Raw genomic sequence first — 19,318 nt, 5'->3', positions numbered from 1 at the left:
TTCCAATGGGACAGGATTTCAGCAACATAAATGGCCAATAAGGGCCAATCTCAAACATCACAGTAAGTGAAGGAAGCTACATTTGAAAGGACACAAACTCCGTCTTTTCATTTAGATGACATTCTAAAAACACTAATAGTAACAGTCATAGTAATAGAAATCCATTTTCTTTTAATGAAAATAGATTTTTTTTTCATATAATATACTCTACTTGATACCCTATGGTATCCTAGAAATGTTGGCTCCCTCCAACAAGAGAGGAATTAATGAATTTGTCTGGGTATGTATAATCTACTAATGTGTATGAACTAATGTGCATGCATATGTAAGGATACAGAAAAATGTATCAACTCGTGTTCACCACATTGTGGAGGTAAATGTGAGGATTGCCTACAGAAAGAAGTCCAGGAATGCTTTGAGATAATGACACTGCTCTGTGCCTTACTTGAGGCAATGGTTACGAGATACTCTACACAGTAACAAAACAGCAGTAGATAGACTAGGGTAAATTGCATCTTGTGTAAATCATGTCTCTAGCAGGGAATAAAGGAGTGTGTCCTAAGATCAGAACACCTAAACTCTGCATCTTCTCATCTTGGGGAGCATAGGCGATGTTTTGCAGCAACACTAAGAGCAGTTCTGCCTCAGAGGGCTTCCTTCTCCTTCTGCCAAGTCCACCTTCAGCTAAGGTGGCACTCACCATGGCGGGAACAAATGGGAAGCTACACCATAGCTTCTGCCATCTGACTTGAAGGTTGAGCTTAATTAATGTTTGTATTCATATTTTACGGTTATGAAAATTAACCAAAAAAAAAATACTGTCCGGCAGCTATTAAGGCAAATCCACATAAATTTCAAACACAGTACAAATTAGACAACAATTCTCTAAAATGGGGGCTGGCGAGATGGCTCAGCGGGTAAAGAGCACTGACTGTTCTTCAGAAGGTCCTGAGTTCGGATCCCAGCAACCACATGGTGGCTCACAACCACCCATAATGGGATCAGACACCCTCTTCTGGTGCGTTTGAAGACAGCTGCAGTGAATTATGCAGGAGCGAGTGAGCTGAGCTGGCAGAGGTCCTGAGTTCAAGTCCCAGCAGCCACACACATGATAGCTCATGGCCATCTGTACAGCTACAGTGTACTCATGTACTCATACAATAAAATAAAATAAATCTTTAAAAAAAAAAAAGAATTCTCTAAAATCAGAATAACATTTAAACTCAAATCTAAAATTCTACCAACTATATTACAAATAACTCTAAAAGACTCAAAACAGTGGTCATTTGTAGTTATTGCTTGAGAAAGAATATTTGCCTGTCTGACTTCACCAACTCATCCAGGATTTCATTCAGTAAGAACTAAGGAAGCATTGTATTGCTTTTACGATGTTTACATATGGGCCTTAAAGCATTGTATGGGGTGGGGGTAGGGGTGGGACTTAGTCTTTAAATTGCTTGCTATGGAAGCATGCTGGCCTGAGTCTGGATTCCCAGAACCTGTGTAAAAAGCTGGGTTAAGTGTTTATAACCCTAGAATTGGGGCCGGCAGTGACAGTATTTGCTAATCAGCTAGTCTAGCTGAACAGACAAGCTCCCAGTTCCGTGAGAGACCCATTTCAAAGAATGTGGAGAGCAAATGAGGAAGGCATTCACTGTCTGAATGTCTTCACACAAACAAGCACACATGCACCTAACAGTACACACTCACACATGCTCATGCAGAGAGAGAAAGGGGTGTTATAAAAAGAATAAGATACATTGTTTCCTGATGCACCAAGATCCCATGTGTCTGGTAAGACCTGTACCTAAAAGGGGGCACTAGGAAGACTCATTGAAAATAAAGAGACAATATGGTATCCTAGAAATGTTGGCTCCCTCCAACAAGAAAGGAATTAATGACTTTGTCTGGATATGAATAATCTACTAATATGTGTGGACTATGTGCATACACATGTGACACATACATCCAACCCCTCACCTCAGCCTACCATTTGCCTCTGTTTCTGGGACCACTCTACATGTTAGAGGGTTACAGCCATGGAAAATTTATGCTGAAACATATGCCCGTATCTTTTCCAGAGTTAATTACGTTTGTATTATGTCCATGGTGCTTTTATTAAAGTCCCTCTCTGTGCTCAGTTCTGACAAAATAAAGTGTCCCAGGCAACTCTTATTAACTATGTCCTTAGCATTCCAGGCTGAAAGCAAGTGAAAGCATCCTATTTCAAAGATCTCCCATCTACTGGCATCTCACATCCCATCCCAGTCAGACGCTGTGAGAAGTATTCTTGGAGTGTTATCAACTACAAATTCTGCAACAAGTATGGCTGTTTGCACAGGATTTCACGCTGAATAATATAGTAACATCTAGAAATTCCTAACCTAGAGGGAAGGGGGTGGGGGAAAGAACATTTTTAAAGATATTTTAAAAAAACATGGCATGTGCACACAGGGACTTCTCAAACAGAACCCTCGGATTCATTTTAAGCTTTTCACTTGCTCAGAAACTATTATTTTGAAAGATGGAGCCCAAACATGGATCTTGTAAGGCTTCATAGAACAAAAATATTCCTATGGATTGCATCTCTCAATCAGAAGCCAGGATGAGGGGGTGTGTAAGTAGCAAAGAAAAGGTAAAATCAATGCTTAAAATCGATACAGAAAAACAAATCAAAGTGGAACTCTACAAGCAGTCTAGAGGAGCACAGAAACAATAGTACAGACCAGCTTACCTTGCTTTCTTCCATTAACTTTTTCTAAAGTGCCAGGGAGCTGACGGCCACATCTCTGCCTCTCAGAGTGTTGTTCTTCCTCAGCGATAGAAGAAAGCACATGCTGGGGCTTCTGCGTCACTGGGATCTTACTGGGCCACTGTGGTATTACAGAGCTTGAGTCTTTGGCTTGATGACCAAACGTGGGGCTTGCCATTTGGACAGGGTCCTGCCAGTCACTCTTAGAACATGAGAAATGGTCCTCTTCAAGAAACAGGGAGCTTGCCTCCTCTGAACTCCCATCGTGGTCCCCCTGTTCTTCATCTTCCAAGTAGCTTTCCTGAATCTGAATAGCATCTAAGTCCTGTTCTGGCTTCTCACTCAGTGCCGAATCGTGCTTGCTAAGAAGAACCAGTGAAGCAGATAACGCATCCCCGGCTTGCTGGAGAGCTTCGTAAACTCGGGATAGCCAGGAAGAGAAAGGCTGGAAGAAGTTCTGGACATCCTGAGATGCCATGGTCAACACCATGATCAACTACCTCGTGTCTGCAGAATCCACTTGTTCTGTTCCTCCAGAACTCTGAACTTACGTGAAATACAGAACAAGCATGATGAGAAATTTAACTGGAGGTCTCTTTTTTTTTTTTATAACAGGCAAAACTTTATTAATATACACATAGAGAAAACATGTGCCATACATAAGCACCGTTGGCAGTAAGTGAAACCAGGCAGCATGCTGGTTCTTGCGCCAAGGTCTATGGAGTAGGTCTTTGCAGGGAACAGAGCAAGCGTGTTTGACAGGGTGGTCTCCTAATGGCTGTGGCCATTTCACTCTCAATACTTCTCAGCTGAAACAGAGGAAAGACATGCTTATACCTGTTAAAGTCACAAGTGCAGACCCATCACCAGATAGCTGTAATCAACGTCAAGGCAGCATTTGGGGGACAGAGAAAGATTATACTGGAATCTAATGATGGCTAAATAAGAAGGACCTTGAAAGTCTAAATGTGGGTTCTACCCATGTTTGTATACCTCCTCACATTCATGCACAACTTCCGTTAGCAATGATGGATTCTAGTCATGTGGACTGAAAGAAGTCTGCTCCCCATAGACCAGCTTAACAATGTGAGGAGAGTAGAGGAATCCATGGGATCAGCCAGTTAGGCATGACACTTCAAAATGCAAGAAAAGCTGGAGGTTTTGTGCACGAACATGCAGACCCCAGAGAGCTAACGAACAAGCATCTCTGTTTTGAGACACAAAGGTTTATCCTCTCAAAGGAAATATGTGCCTGGAATTTAAAAGCTTCCAACAAATCTTAAAAATAGAGTTTTACAGTTTTATGCAATCTCTAGAAGTGGTATCTATTCTTGGGGAGAAATCACTGAAAACGTGGGCATGGCAAATGGACCATCCAGCGTCCGCGCATGGCAAATGGACCATCCAGCGTCCGTGGTTTCTTCTGCCTTTGTCTGTGTCCCTGTCTCCTTAAGTTAACCCTCTGCAACTTGGACGTCTTCTAAAACATTCTATAAGATTCCTAGTCTGAAAGAAATCGCTCCTGGACATCCATAAAACACCAGGGCACTGTAATGATCAAAGAGAATATGTCTATGTTTTTACAGTCATATGCAAACACCAACCTAGGCAGATTTACGTTTATGCATCGATATAGGTATCCCATCGCTATCCCAGTGTAGAATAAGTGTTATTACTTGTTTCTATGATAGCAACACCCCACCTCTCCAGAATCACTCCATTCCTGAAGCTTTAACCCTCTCGATCTTAGCCTTTAGTACAACTTCTTATAGTATCTTAAAAATGTCTTGTTAGTGACTCATAGGTGCATTGATTCACTCAGTAAACAAAATAACAAATACTGAATAAGTACCTATTAAGTACTGGGCATAATGCCAGGCATCAGGTAACCCTGAGGCCTCTGCCCTTGTGCAACTTGCATTTTAGCTAAAGAGGATCTGGACTCTGCTTTCTCCTCTGAAACTGAATAATTCATGTGTCACTTTGTAGCGCTGCTCTTCCCCTAACAGTGTCTTTGCAGACACTCGGTGTTCCACTGCTTCTTCTCATTTCCATTTATACTTACCTGCTGGGACAGCTGGCTGATCCCTACTTTTGTTTCTTTGGTTGGTTTTGGTTTCTTGGGATTGATAAGTTGGTCTAGTGTGTGGTCGGTTGGTTTGAGATGGTTTCATGTATGCTGAGGCTGATCTTCAACTTGCAAAATAGCCAAAGACGACCTTGAACTTATGATCCTTATGCCTTTATATCCTGAGTGCTAGGATCACAGACATGTACCACTGCAGCTTGGCTATATGGTGCTGCAGACCAAAACCCGGGCTTCTGCATTCCAGGAGGCATGGCTGACAAACTACACCCCAGCTTCAACTCTGTTTTAATTTTAAACTTTTTATAAACCCCAAGTACACATCTCCAGTCCTTAGCTCGCTCTTTCCTTACACTTTTCACAGATTCAAGCCCGTGTCATGTAAACTTTGGGCATTCTGAGTCATCTAATAAAATAACAGAACACAGAAAGGTCAAGGCTGGGTGCAGAATTAAGCCTGGCTAAGACCTCTGTGTTTTTAGTTATCTTCCCCAGAAGGCCAATCCCCTACTAAAGGTGGATTTTTAAAAAACAAGAAGCAACAAACAAACAAACAAAAAAAAACCTGATGTGAGCAAACAACTATATGCTACACATTAATGTGCCACCAAAATCTTAAATTCAGTTATTTCAAACCCAGCAGGCAGTGGTGGTACACACCTTTAATCCCAGCACTTGGGAGGCAGAGGCAGGCAGATTTCTGAGTTTGAGGTCAGCCTGGTCTATAGAGTGAGTCCTAGGACAGCCAGGGATATACAGAGAAAACCTATCTCAAAAAACCAAAAAGGGAAAAAAAAAGTCAAACTCAGCATGTCACTTTGCTGTGGGATTCACCTCTTGGGTCACAGGACCTCATGACTCTGAATCTCTCTCTTCAACCCCCACCCCTTCTGTTCCTTCTAATCAATCTCCCATCAGCCTTCATTCTGGGAGCCATCACCTTTCCAATGATCCACTTCTCTCATGTCATCCACTTATATCATTCAGTCTTTTGTCTTTCCCAGCTTCCATTGTCCCCCACAGCCTGGCCTTCATTTGGCGTTACTGCCTCTCCACCCCTAGAATGGAGGCTCCACAGAGAATGAAGGCCATCTGTTTTGTTCTGTCTATCTCTGTGCCTAAACATGTATTGAATACACCGTAAGCAAATCACTAGTCAATAAATTCACAAATCTCACTAGAATCATGCATGGAGCAGTGCTCAGTAAAAATTACTTACACAATAATTTTGTTAAAATTAGTAAATAAAAACCTTCTCAAAGCTCTGTCATGAAGCTCTTCAATGGTATTATTCTTCAATGTTTCCATCTAGTACATTTTCCTGTCAGCATTTGCTCCACCAATTTAACAACTTACCATTTTAGGTCACCTCTGCTGTTGGAATGACTTCATTCCTTTTACATTTGAACCAGAAAGTATTTTGCCTAAGCAATAGTGCTTCAGGGCATTTGAGACTTGGAAGGCCTCTTGAAGAAATCAGTGGCTTTAGTCACTTACTCCTGTCCTCACAATGTATACAGCTCCACCTTTCATTCTAACAGAATGTCCAGCTGAGCATGGACTGACCCCAAACAAACTGCCACGGAGTGAGGACTCAGCCATTCCATATCATCCCTCACTGTGAGATTCTACATGCAAGTTACGCTGATACTCTGAATATTTCCACAAATCACCTTGATTTTTCCTAACTTATGTTTTCCCCATGATGCCTTCACACCTAGCCTTCCTCGATTTTGCATTGAAAATCTAATATCTTTTCTTCATCTGCTAACTCTTCATCTACCACCAAATAATTCATGTGTCACTTTGTAGTGTACTTAGAATATGACTCAGAGTACTTAGAATATGACTTTATGTTATGAGGTTGCATTTATTTGTCAATATTCCTCTGATAGGTTAGTACTTCATGAGTTTGGGAAATATTTTTATAGGTTATAGCTTCAGAACCCACATGAAGCAGGAAGGAGATCTGAACATGCTGAATGGATGGGTGGATAGATGGATGGATAGATGGATAGATGGATACATAGATAAATGGGTGGATGGGCAAATTGAATGGATGGATGGACAGACAGACAGACAGATAGACAGACGGATAGATGTGCAATAGATAGATGTGCATATGGGTAGATGGATGAGTGGATAGGTGATGGGTTGCTGGGTAGATGGATAGGTGGGTGGGTGAACAGATGAATAGGATAGAGAGAGAGAGAGAGAGAGAGAGAGAGAGAGAGAGATGGATTGGATGGATGGATGGATGGATGAGTGGATGGATGGTAAGTTTGTGGGTAGATGGGCAGGTGGATGAAGGTACTAATGAAAATGTTTAAAGCCAAATAGTCTTGACTCTGTTATCTATCATCTATAAAGTAGAATTCCCTTACACTAACAGTTCCTTTCTTCTCTAAAATTCAAGATCATACCAGATAGCCCAAAGAGTACAGTAACTCAGGCTGGATATATTGATAAGAATAAAAGTGCTTTTCAGTGATGAGTTCTAAATCCTGGTTAATATTCACTATCATATCATCTCAAAGCAATGAAAGAGAGACCAAATCTCTAGCTATAGAGGTGAGAGGAGATGTCAGGTTGTATTCTAGAACATTGAAGTAGGAACAGCACTTGTGACTGGACACAGAACATTACCTAGTTGGCAATACTGGGTACTGCTCATACTGAATAAACCCAAAGCCAAAGGATATCAGTACAAAGAAGCCATGGCGCTGTATTTTAGTCAATGTCCACTTGACTGAGAGGGCACACCAAGGGCAACACAAATCTGTACTTACAGTTTTAGTTCTTCAGAATTCTTTCTTATAGCTAGTGAGATGGCATGACTTCTGGTGGTTTGGTGTGTGTGCGTGTGTGTGTGTGTATGTGTGTGTGTGTGTGTGTGTGTGTGTGTGTGTGTGACAAAGAGAGAGATTTATTATGTTACTATGATTTTTAAAAACACTCTATCTAAAAGCAACTTGGGTAGAAAACAGAAAAGGGTTGATTTGGCTTAAACTTTAAACTTGTAGGTAATAACCCATTATGGAAGGAAGTCATTCCAGAACTCAAGGTAGAAATCTGAAGCAGAAACCACAGATTTTTGTTTCCTGGCTCATGCTCAGCTAGCCTCCTTGAATAGCTCAGAATCACCTGCCCAGTGAATGACCCTGCTCATGCTGGGCTAGGGCTTCCTAGACCAATTATCAATCAAGATAATACCTCACAGACCATCCTATAAACTAGCTCGATAAAGTTACTCAATTAAAACTTCTTTTTCAGGTCATTCTAGGCTGTATTGAGTTGACACAAGTTGGCAGTTAATATTAATCAGAAAATAAACAAACAAACAAGAACAAAGAAACAAAGAAAGATTCTATTCAGATCCTTGGATTGGAAGGAAAAATACACTGAAAGTCTTGAAAAGGCTCAATACTGGATTAAAGTTGTTACTGGTAGTTTATCATTATGAGAAGTATAAAATAAAACACAGAAATGTATGTGTGTGCCTGAGTGAGTACGGAAAACATATGAGTTCTTGTTGGGGAGAGAGAGCTAGAAAGGTTAGCTACCTCTAACAGTACTTGGAAATCTAGAGATCTAAGAAAGACAAAAACAATTGATAGATACAAAGAAAGGAAAGGCATTGGTGGATTTCCAAGAAGAAATCCATTCGTGGATTTTCTTTCGAAAATCTTAACTTTAATTAAAATTCTGTTTTAATTGTAACAGAGGTTAACTGAACTCTGATCATTTCAAATAAAAAATTACTAAGCAGAAATCAACAGAATTGTGTTTCCATACAAGAAAACTATAAAATTATTGAGTTCTGTGCTTTCTCAAATATTTTTAAAATCTCCACCAAAGACAATTGTATATAGAAAATAAAAATGCTTATGAACCTATAAAGGCTGTCAGATAAATCTTTTTGATCTCATTTTCTTGTAACGACAGCTTCTTATAGGGGGCAGGAAGAGTTATAATCTAAGAAACACCCATTTGTAGAAAACCATAAAAAATATATAGTAGAAAGTATGCATGCTGTGTCAGTTTAAAGGTTAAGGAGCACCTGGAGAATAAGATGTAACAAGCTACATTCTAAAAGACAAGAAAATGCTTCCAATAGTACAGTTTCCAGGTGACCAAATTCTAAGTCAAAATCATATACAAATCTGTCTTCTACCACACATGGATGTTTAAACATTTTTTGAAAGCTAAATCACCTTGGAAAAACCTCTTCTCACTGTTCAGCATAATTCATAGGGCAATCTAAGAAAAAGTCAAGAACACTGGATTTATTAGAGTGTCTCTTCACAGGCAGCTGTCAGAAAACTTCCCTTGTCTACAAAATGTCAATTATTTATTATTGACACACTGGCCTTGAAGCTAATTAAGTTGACCATTATCAAGCCTAATAGAGAAAGTCATTTTGAATTGCCTAAGAAGGTTTGGAAGATGAATAATGCATGCCATGAAAATAAGAACTACAAAATGGGCTGTCATCCATCTAACACGGGATTCAGAAGCATCCACAGGTGTTCTCCTTTAAAAGCAAATTTGTTATGTGGGTAGAAATACATGCCATTGAAATGAAATACTTATGCAGCATTTGTCCAAAGTGTGTTGGCATCTTAACAGATGTAAAAATGGACTACTGGGGCAGAAGACATGGCTTAGTCAGTAAAGAGCTTGCCACTCAAGCAGGAGGTCCTGAGTTCAGTACCCACCAGATTGCCATGCATAGCAACACATACTTGTAATCCCAGAGCTGAGGAGAGAAAGACAGGATGATCCCAAGGGCTTTTTCCTGGTCTGCCTAGTCAAACTGGTGAATCCAAGTTTGGTGAGGGACCCTGTTTCCAAGAGTAAGGTAAAAAGCAATGGAGGTAGAACAATTAATATTGACCTCTACCCGACAGATGCATTATGGGTACATCCACACTCACAAGTGTACACATACAAACACACTCATACAAAACACACACACATACAGCAAATAGTAAGCCTATCAAGGAGGCTGATATAGCTGTTTCCTGAGAGGATCTGCCAGAGCCTGACATATACAGAAGTGGATGCTCGCAGCCAACCATGAGATTGATCATGGGGTCCCCAATGGAGGATTAGAGAAAGAACTGAAGGAGCTGAAGGAGTTTGCAACCCCATAGGAAGAACAACAATATTAACCAACCAGACCCTCCAGAGCTCCCAGGGACTAAATCACCAACCAAGGAGTACACATGGATCCAGCTGCATATATAGCAGAGAATGACCTTGTCAGGCATCAATGGGAGGAGAGGCCCTTGGTCCTGAGAAGGCTCGAGGCCCCAGTGTAGGGGAATGCCAGGGCAGGGAGTCAGGAGTGGGTGGGTGGAGGAATACCCTCATAGGAGCAGAGGGAAGGGGATGTGAGAGGGAGTTTCAGGGGTCGGCGGGGAGGATCAGGAAAGGGGGTAATATTTGAAATGTAAATAAAGAAAATATTCAATAAAAAATAAAATATCCAAAGTAAGACTATTCTCCTAGGAAATGGCAAATGCTGGCTTCAAAGTGATGTCTGTCTGACTTACAGGCTTGAGGGTTTTTTCCATTGTTTGTTTATTCACGTTAGGGGGCAGGGCATTGTGGAGATCAGAGGACAACCTACCATAGCTTCTTTTCTCCTTCCAGGAAATAGTTCCAGGGATCAAATGCAGGCTGTCAGACTTGCCAGCAAGCCCCTTTACCTGCTGAGCCCCCTCACCAGCTCCTGTCTTGGAGGGCTGACCTCATTCCACTTCTATTCAGCCTGTTTCACTAATGGAAAATCATTTAAAGCATGAAAACTGTTGCAACTAATTTTCCAAAGTAAGTGTAATAAAGTAAAAATAGCTTCCATTGCTCTCGAAGTCATATAAGACTTCCATTAAAATCCATTTCTAACCTTGACAGAACAAATAAATGTTCTGTCGTGTATGCCCAAGCAGGACAATGTAAAAAAAGTTAGACTTAGTTCAACCAAAATGTAAAGCTGCTTGAGGTTTATGCCATTGTAGTGATGGCACTTCTTAAACACTCAGATCTCATGAGCCCACTGAGTAGTTTTTGAGTATCTATTACAGCTAAAGAAATTTAAATATGCTCCATGAATACACACTGGTTGTAACATAACCAGACATGGTCCTCAGTGGCTCTGGAGAGAATATTGAACTCAGTCTCTGCAGCAATTTTCTAAAGAGACTGTTGTTGCTCTTAGACAGAAGCCCATTTTCAAACACATATAATAAGATCTTAAGGATGGCTAATGGATTTAATTAATATTTACCTTTTAACAATAAAGCCTGAGGCGGGGTAAAAAGATGGCTCAATTTTTTAAGAGCACTGGCTACTCTTCCAGAGGACCTGGGTCTGATTCCCAGCACCCACATGGTGGCTCACAACCATCTGTAAGTCCAGTTTCAGGGGACCTGACACTTCTGACCTCTGCTGTCACCAGGCACACTTGCAAATACACACACACACATACATACATAGGAAAAAATCCATATACATAAAAGCCTAAAACAAAATTTAAAAAGATAAAGTCCATTTCAAGTAATCAGCATGGCCTCTCCTCCATCAGTGTGGCACCCACATCCCAAGACCATTGGCTCATACGTCAACAAGTCCCCAGTGAAGAAGAGTCAGGAATTCCCAATAGCACCCATGGTAAGGTACAATACAATTGAGAACTAATGTGGTAAGATTAGGAAAAGAAAAAAATTAACAGGACAAACCCCCAGATAATGATACCAAGACTGTTGATCCTATCCCAAGAGAAAAAAACAAAAAACAATAACAAAGAAACATTTGTGCCACTTGAAAATACAATAAGGAGAAAATAATGGAACTACGGTACTTGTGACCCTCTTGAGACAGACTAAGCAAAACTCAGAATGTCGGCATTATGTATTTGTTAACTGTAGAAATGGCCATCTCTATAAACATATGGTTAGAGAGAAAGATGACAACTCAGAATTCCATGGCTTGATACAGCTCATTACTTTATCTAAAAGAAATTGTAAGTCCTTGCAATTCACAGGGTTGTTATCATAATACACAGGAGCCTAGTCATCATTCAACAACTGCTGCCATATTTATGATTGGCCACCAAGGTTCACTCATTCTTCTTTCTTGAATTGATTGTTCTTTGTCCCAACACAGGTATCAGCTGACTTCAAGTCACCTTGAAGTCACCCATTCCACCCATTCCCACCCATTCCACTTAGCGGCCTCTTCAGGGACCTCCCTGTACCCACTTAACCATACTTCCCCTAGATGACTTCTAATACTTTTCCAAGATGTATGCCTAATGAGACTGCTTAGCATTTAAACTGATGTCCCATGGTAATGGCTATTCTTGGTTGTCAACTTGGAAGTAATTAAAAGCCAAGCAGCTGAGTACACCTCTGAGGAACTGTTTCTTAATTAAACCATTCGAAGTGGGAAAGACCATTTTTAATCCAGAGCTTCTGAGGTGGGGAGATACACTTTTAATCTAGATTTTTTTTTTTTAGGTGGGAAAGTCTACCTTTAATCTGGACCACACCTGCTGGCAGCCTATAGAAAGAACATGGAGGAAGGAAGCTGTTGTTCTCTGTCTATTTGCTCTAACTCTCACTGGCAAGTCCATTCCTTTCCTGGCATTAGAGCCTACTTTAGGATTCTGGGGTATACTGAAGACCAGCTGGGATATCCAGATATACACCTGAGACACAGTAGACTGAACACTGGATTCTTGGACCTTCTGTTGATATGCAGCCACCAATGCACTAGTTGGTCCACAGCCTGTAAACTGTTCTAATATATCTTCTTTCTGCATCCATTCATTCTATCAGCTCTGTTCTAGAGGACCCTCCATCATTCTTACCATCATGTCCTACTCCAGAGGACTCTGAAAGGTGTGTCTGCTCCAGCCCTTTCCTGTCTACTTGCTGTCTACACTTGCACCACCTCCTAGAATCCTTCAGCTCCATCCCTGAAGCTCTCTGCCTCCAGGATTCCCCAACTCCCAACCCAAAGCACCCACTGATCTCTTTATAGTTCTTAGTTTACACTCTTTCAGAATTCCTTTCCTTCCCCCTGAACCCAAACTAAATTAAGCCATCCTGAAATACTCTCTCAAAGCACCTCTTTTTTAAAATAAACTTTGTTCTCTCCCGTGCCCCCTCTCCCCTCCATCTGGTTCCCTTTCTTCTCTTACAGAGTCGCCTCCTGCTGCTCTCTTAAATCATGTGTATTTCATTAGCCTCTCTATTTCCCATCTCTCTTAAGATTTCATTCTCCTCTCCCTAGATCTAGTTACATAACCTACACATATGTAAGTATATTCACATTTATGCATACATGCCTATATCTAATTTTAAATCTAGGTTCTATGTATGTATGAAAGGAAATATGTGGTATTTATTTTTCAGTAGTTCAATGCTCCACCACTGAGCTATAACTCCATATATGCCTTTCAGAGTCTGGCTTCATTTTTTTTAATTGGTTACTTTATTTATTTACATTTGAAATGTCCCCCTTCGCAGTCTCCCCTCAAAAGCCCCCCATCCCTTCCCCCTCCCTCTTGCCTCTATGAAGGTGCTCCTCCACCCACCCCACCCCCCATTCCTGCCTCACAGCTCTAGATGTCATCTTTCCCTGGGGCTTCAAGCCTCCACAGGGTCAAGGGTCATCCCTCCCATTGATAACCAGATAAGGCAATCCTCTGCTACATATATAGCTAGAGCCATTGATCCCTCCACAAATACTCTTTGGTTGGTGGTTTAGTCCCTGGGAACTCTTGTTAGTCGATATTGTTGTTCTTCCTTTGGGGTTGCAATCCCCTCCAGCTCCTTTAGTCCTTTTCTAACTTGTCCATTGGGGTACCTAGGCTCAATCCTATGATTGGCTGTATCTGCATCTGTACTAGTCAGGTGCTGGCAGAGTCTCTTAGAGGGCAGCTATACCAGGCCCTTCTTGGCATCAGCAATAGTGTTTGGGGTCTGCAGATGGGATGGATCCCAAGGTCTGGATGGTCTTTCCTTCAGTCTCTGCTCCCTTTTTGGTCCCTGCATTTTCTTTAGACAGGAACAATTCTGGGTTAAATTTTTTGAGATGGGTGTGTAGCCCCATCCCTCAACTGGGAATTGTGGCTGTCTAGTGGATGTGGTCTCTATAGGTTCTATCTCCCCTCAGTTGTGTATTTCAGCTAATGTCATCCCCACTGGGTCTTGGGAACCTCTCACTTTCCTCAAATCTGGAACTTTCTAGCTGTTCCCTCCCCCCATTCCTCACCCCCTACACACACAGTGCTACATATTTCCATTCATTTTCCCATTTTCCTTACCCTCTGGACTTCTCTCCCCCCTCTTGTGATCCTGCCCCACCCCCACTCCACCTTTTGGCTTATTTCTTTAAATGGATTTATTTTCAGATCCATCTATTTTCATGCAAATACCATGATTTTGTTTTTCTTTATGGGTGAATAAATTCCATCGTGTGTGTGTGTGTGTGTGTGTGTGTGTGTGTGTGTGTGTGTGTGTGTACCACATTTCCTTTATCCATTCATACCTGCTGAAGAGCATCTACATTGGGAAAGTGACCTACGGTGACAGAAACCACAACAGTAGATGGCTATTGAGAGACTGACTCCATTTCCTGGCTATTGTCAATAATGCAGCAACAAATGTGGACATGCAAGCGTCTCTGAGCTATGTTGACATTAGAGTCCACTGGGCACATACTGAAGAGTGGTCTAACTGACTAATATGTTGGGTCTACCTTAGGGTATTTTTTTGAACCTCCATTTTGACAAGTGATGATACAGTTCGCCTTCCCACTAGCAGTGGTAAGAGTCCCTCTTTTCCCATTCTCACTAGCCTTCTTCATTTATTTTCTTGATAATAGCTATTCTGCTGGGGATAAGATGGTATCTAAGGCAGTTTTAACCTACATTTCCCTAATGGTTAAAAACACTGATCATTTTTAAGGATTGATTAGTACTTCTTATTCTTAATAGAACACATTATAGTTTAACAATACATAATTTTCATTTGCTGGTGACTTATGTATTTCTTTTCACATTTGTCATCTTTAATAAATTAGAATTTCCATGAAGTCTGGTAGCTGGTTGATATTTGTCTTTGTTGTGTTATCAGCATGCAGCAGAGTATCTGATGGTCACAGAACAGCCAATCAATATTTTTGAATATTGACTACATATCACTATTGTGCTGGCTAGCTTCTTGTCAGCTTGAGTACTCTGAGAAGAGAGAATATTAATTGAGAAAATACCTCCTTAAGATTAGGCTATAGGCAGCCTGCAGAGCATCTTCTTACTTAATGATTGATACAAGAGGACCTAGCCTACCGTGGCTGGTACCACCGCTGGATAGATGGTCCTAGGGTACATGAGAAAGGAGGCCCACAAAGACTCAAGCTAAATGAGGTCCCAGCACTGGGAGAGAAGTGGACATAGGATCCCACCCAGACCCAAGAAGCTACAACAGATATCCACTGGCAAAGGAAAAATTAGTTTTCGCCAATGGAATCTCACTGAGTATATTAACACACATCAGGGTAGGCTTCATGCCCAGGAGTATTTGGCCAACACAAAACAAACTCAGTAGTATTTTTGTAGAGTTTTGTCTCATTTTATATTGTTTGGATATTCTTTCTTTGTTTTATTGGTCTTTCGCTTGAATGTTTTGGTTTCTGTTTTTGTGGGTTTGGGTGTGTTTCTTGTTTGTTTTGTCTTGTTTATTTTTTTTAAAGAGTGAGAAAGAGAAAGAATACAAAATTGAGTAGATATGTAGGTGGGGGTTTTCTTGGAGGAATTGGGGGAGGGGAAACATTATCAAAAATTATGAACTTGTTTTTTAATTTATAACAAAATAAACTGAGTATCAAGCCATGGGGAGTACAACAGTCAGCCCTACCCCTCCGTGGCCTCTCCATCAGCTCCTGCCCTACCCCTCTGTGGCCTCTCCATCAGCTCCTGCCTCTAGGATCCTGCCCTATTTGAGTTGCTACCCCAATTTCTCTCACCAACGGCATGGGACCTGAAACTTATAAGTTAAAATAACTGCCCCCACCAAAGTTGTTTATGGTCATGGTGTTTTAGCACAGCAATTAAAAACCCTAACTAAAGCACCTATAGAAACACAAAAATGTATTTCATATACTTCGTTCGATTAGCACCTTGTCATGTTCCTATAGCCTGTTATGTTTTCCACTTGTGATGATTTAAGATTTTGAAAACTAACATTTGTAACTAGAGCCTCAAAGCTCTTTCTCAGATTCACAGCCAATCTGTGAGAGTGCCTCACCTTACAGACTGCGCAGTCATTACAATGCGGAGACTCACTGCCCCATAACAGTGAGATCAATGGTCACTGGGATCCCATGCCTATCACATTACTGAGTTTCTCAGGACTCGGGCTTACTTCTATATTTTCTACAAAAACAAAAGAGGTGATGCACCCTCCTTACCCAGAATCATAATCCTCACAGTCACTTCTGTGGAAAACTAGTGCTGCCTAAATATGACAGTAATAAATAAAAGCAAGTTTGTTCTTTTTTGTTTGGGTTTTTGGGTTTTGATTTGGTTTTTTTGTTGTTGTTGTTGTTTTTTGTTTTTTTGGGGTTTTGGTGGTTTTTTTTTTTTTTTTTTTTTTTTTTTTTTTTTTTTTTTTGATGAGAGGTTTAGGAAAGGATGGGGGATATACCTCAGTGGTAAAGTGTATACCTGTGCATCCTGGGTTCCATCGCCAGCACCATAATAAGTAATTTAAAAACAAGAAACGACGCTAAGCAGCACTAGACAGGTGAGGTGCCATGTGCCATTCCTGGATCTATAAGCAGTGATGACTTCTGTGGAAGCTCTCATTCCTTCTGCAAGGCAGTAGAAGCACAACAGCCAGCCTCTGACAGCCCATGAACATAGCATCCCAACGGAGTTCAGGGAAGCTTCCTGCTGCCCCATCCTTTGGGTTTGTTGTTGCTGTTAATACCCAACACATCATTTGGGTCAAATATATCTATGATGCAGATAAATTAACTTATTAAAATTTCTGCCACTTGCCAAATAGAGTAAATGTTAGCAGCTAGTCAAGAAGTAAGTGTTAGATCAAAATGAACTGTATTCAGATTGGCCTCCAGGAATCAGATTTGTTTAATCAAGAAGCTATTAAAACTACAAATAAGGGGGTTTTTTTGTTTTTTTTTTTTTTAATTTTACACTATTTTCAAACTGTGGGCTGAACGAACTGTTTCCTGAAGATGATGTTCATATTGTGCCTAGAGTCTCAGTGAGTCTCTGTTCCCATTGTCACTGATATAGACAACACAGATGGCTGAAGTTGGTCTGAAAGACACTCTATGACCAACAATTATACAACAGGTTTTAACCTCCTTCCATTAGGTTTGCAATGAGGGAAACATGAATCTTTCATCTAATGAAATTTTCATGCATAAGCAGAAATCTATTCCATCACAATTGCTAACCCATTCTACAAGGTCAAAGGACACAGTCCCACAGTCTCATTCATCCTGGGTCCCCTCATGTCCCTGAATGAGGGTATCAACTGAAACTCTCAAACTAAATCAATGCTAACAACTATTTGGTGTATTTCCCACTGCTTCCTCTCAGTTGTTTATGCAAACTTTCAACCCAAGCAGATAGTAAAATTGTTCATTACTGAAATGTCTATTGCTACACATTTTATCTCCTTCATTAGCAGTTATGAAGATTAAGTTTCCTGGCGTCCTTGATGCCTGGGCTCTTAGGATAGTGATGCTAATAACATGACAATGTCAATGCTTTTGTGTCTGGCAAGCATTAATAATCAGATTCCCCTGAGATCCCATCAGAATCAGCAGCTTTAATGGGATCTTTGTGGTTACAAACAGAAGTAGGCTAGGCAGGGGCAACACAATGTCTCTTGAGTCTGCTCAGACAAGGTGGCCCCAAAGAACATTTAAAGACACTGCTTTTATATTCTTGCCACTGGCAGAGAATTCTACATGAGAACTGTGAAGCACTGTTTTCAGAGTATGATACTAAAGCCAAATGTCTCTTAAGCAACTATATACATATGACCTCATTTCAATATATACATAGACATCATATACATATACATGTATACATACATATAGACATATACAATCACTGCATCAATTCAGTTAAAACAAGTACATGTACACATGCACATACACATATACAATCATAGCATCTATTGAGTTAAAACAAAATCCTAGTTACATTTCTATTTTATTCCCACAATGCCTGCCAGTTGCCTTTTCCCTCTTTCAAGTCTTCCAGTCTCTCACAAAAAAGTCACAGACTATGGCTTGCTGAGGACATCAAACAACTCTATGATCTTCCATTCATATGGTCTGACTCACATTCAGTCAGAACTCGTGCCCACCTCCTCAGAGGAAGGAGAGTCTACAAGCTTAACTATTGACATCTCCTTCCAAACAAAATTGTAGTAGTGTTGCCTGAGTCCTGCAAAGGAACAGGGAATGACCAGAAATCCCTGTATCACATGAAATCCCTGTAAGCCTTCATGCTGAACAAAATCTCACAGTGAATATATGTTGTTGAAGTAGGTTCAGCTTCCATGAGAAAATTCTAAGTGGAACTAATATGAGTTAGGAGTTTAACCACAAAGGTGAAGTATAGGAAAAATAAGATCTACAAGCATTGTGACCTAGAGGTTTCTGACCTAGAACAATGAGGCATGAAATCCAGCTATCATGAGCATTACTGTCCAGGGAACCGAGGGTAACAGAGTGACTTAGAAAGATCAAAGACGTTCTTTATGTAACTTAAAACAAGTGCTGCCTGCTGGAAAGATTCATTCCAAAGAGCATACATATCAAAAGTGATTGGTTTTTCCCCCAGCTAGCTAGATTTTAACTTTCATTTGGAGAAAATAAATATCGAATAGTTCAAATCTGGTTAACTAATCATAGTCTTCTATGTTTGGCACACTTGTGTGCATCTTTAGGGCTTTTATTTTTTTTAACATTCATAATTAAGTAACAACAACAACAAAGGATGGCCTTTACAAACCCAAAATGGGAGTTGAAGATCTTTCTACAAAATAAAGCCAAGGTGAGGACAGGCAAAAGGGCTTAGCTGGTAGAAGCACCTGATGCTAACTAAGCCTGAAGACCTCAGCTTAGCCCCCAGGACCCAGGCTCAGCTGGTAGGCTCCTGATGCTAACTAAGCCTGAAGACCTCAGCTTAGCCCCCAGGACCCAGGCTCAGCTGGTAGAAGCTCCTGATGCTAACTAAGCCTGAAGACTTCAGCTTAGCCCCCAGGACCCAGGCTCAGCTGGTAGAAGTACCTGATGCTAACTAAGCCTGAAGACCTCAGCTTAGCCCCCAGGACCCAGGCTCAGCTGGTAGAAGCACCTGATGCTAACTAAGCCTGAAGACTTCAGCTTAGCCCCCAGGACCCAGGCTCAGCTGGTAGAAGCTC

The 19,318-nt window shown here is 40.9% G+C and overlaps 1 protein-coding gene across 8 annotated transcripts in view; it reads right to left on the bottom strand.

Moving 5' to 3' along the window:
- Positions 1–19,318, bottom strand: part of Syt16 (synaptotagmin 16) — a 247,584-nt gene that overhangs the window by 100,382 nt on the left and 127,884 nt on the right. For 5 of the 8 annotated variants that reach the window (XM_031355772.1, XM_031355770.1, XM_031355771.1 and 2 more), the window contains one exon: positions 2,735–3,561. The exons of the other annotated variants lie outside the window; for them this stretch is intronic. In XM_031355772.1, the coding sequence (XP_031211632.1) occupies positions 2,735–3,242 (508 nt within the window). In that variant the 5' untranslated portion in view covers positions 3,243–3,561. The remainder of the gene's footprint in view (positions 1–2,734; positions 3,562–19,318) is intronic. 8 annotated transcript variants of the gene reach the window in all.

Source organism: Mastomys coucha, unplaced genomic scaffold (assembly GCF_008632895.1).
Source record: "Mastomys coucha isolate ucsf_1 unplaced genomic scaffold, UCSF_Mcou_1 pScaffold6, whole genome shotgun sequence".
Classification (NCBI taxonomy): Eukaryota; Metazoa; Chordata; class Mammalia; order Rodentia; family Muridae; genus Mastomys; species Mastomys coucha.
This window is presented reverse-complemented; position numbering and strand designations above follow the sequence as displayed.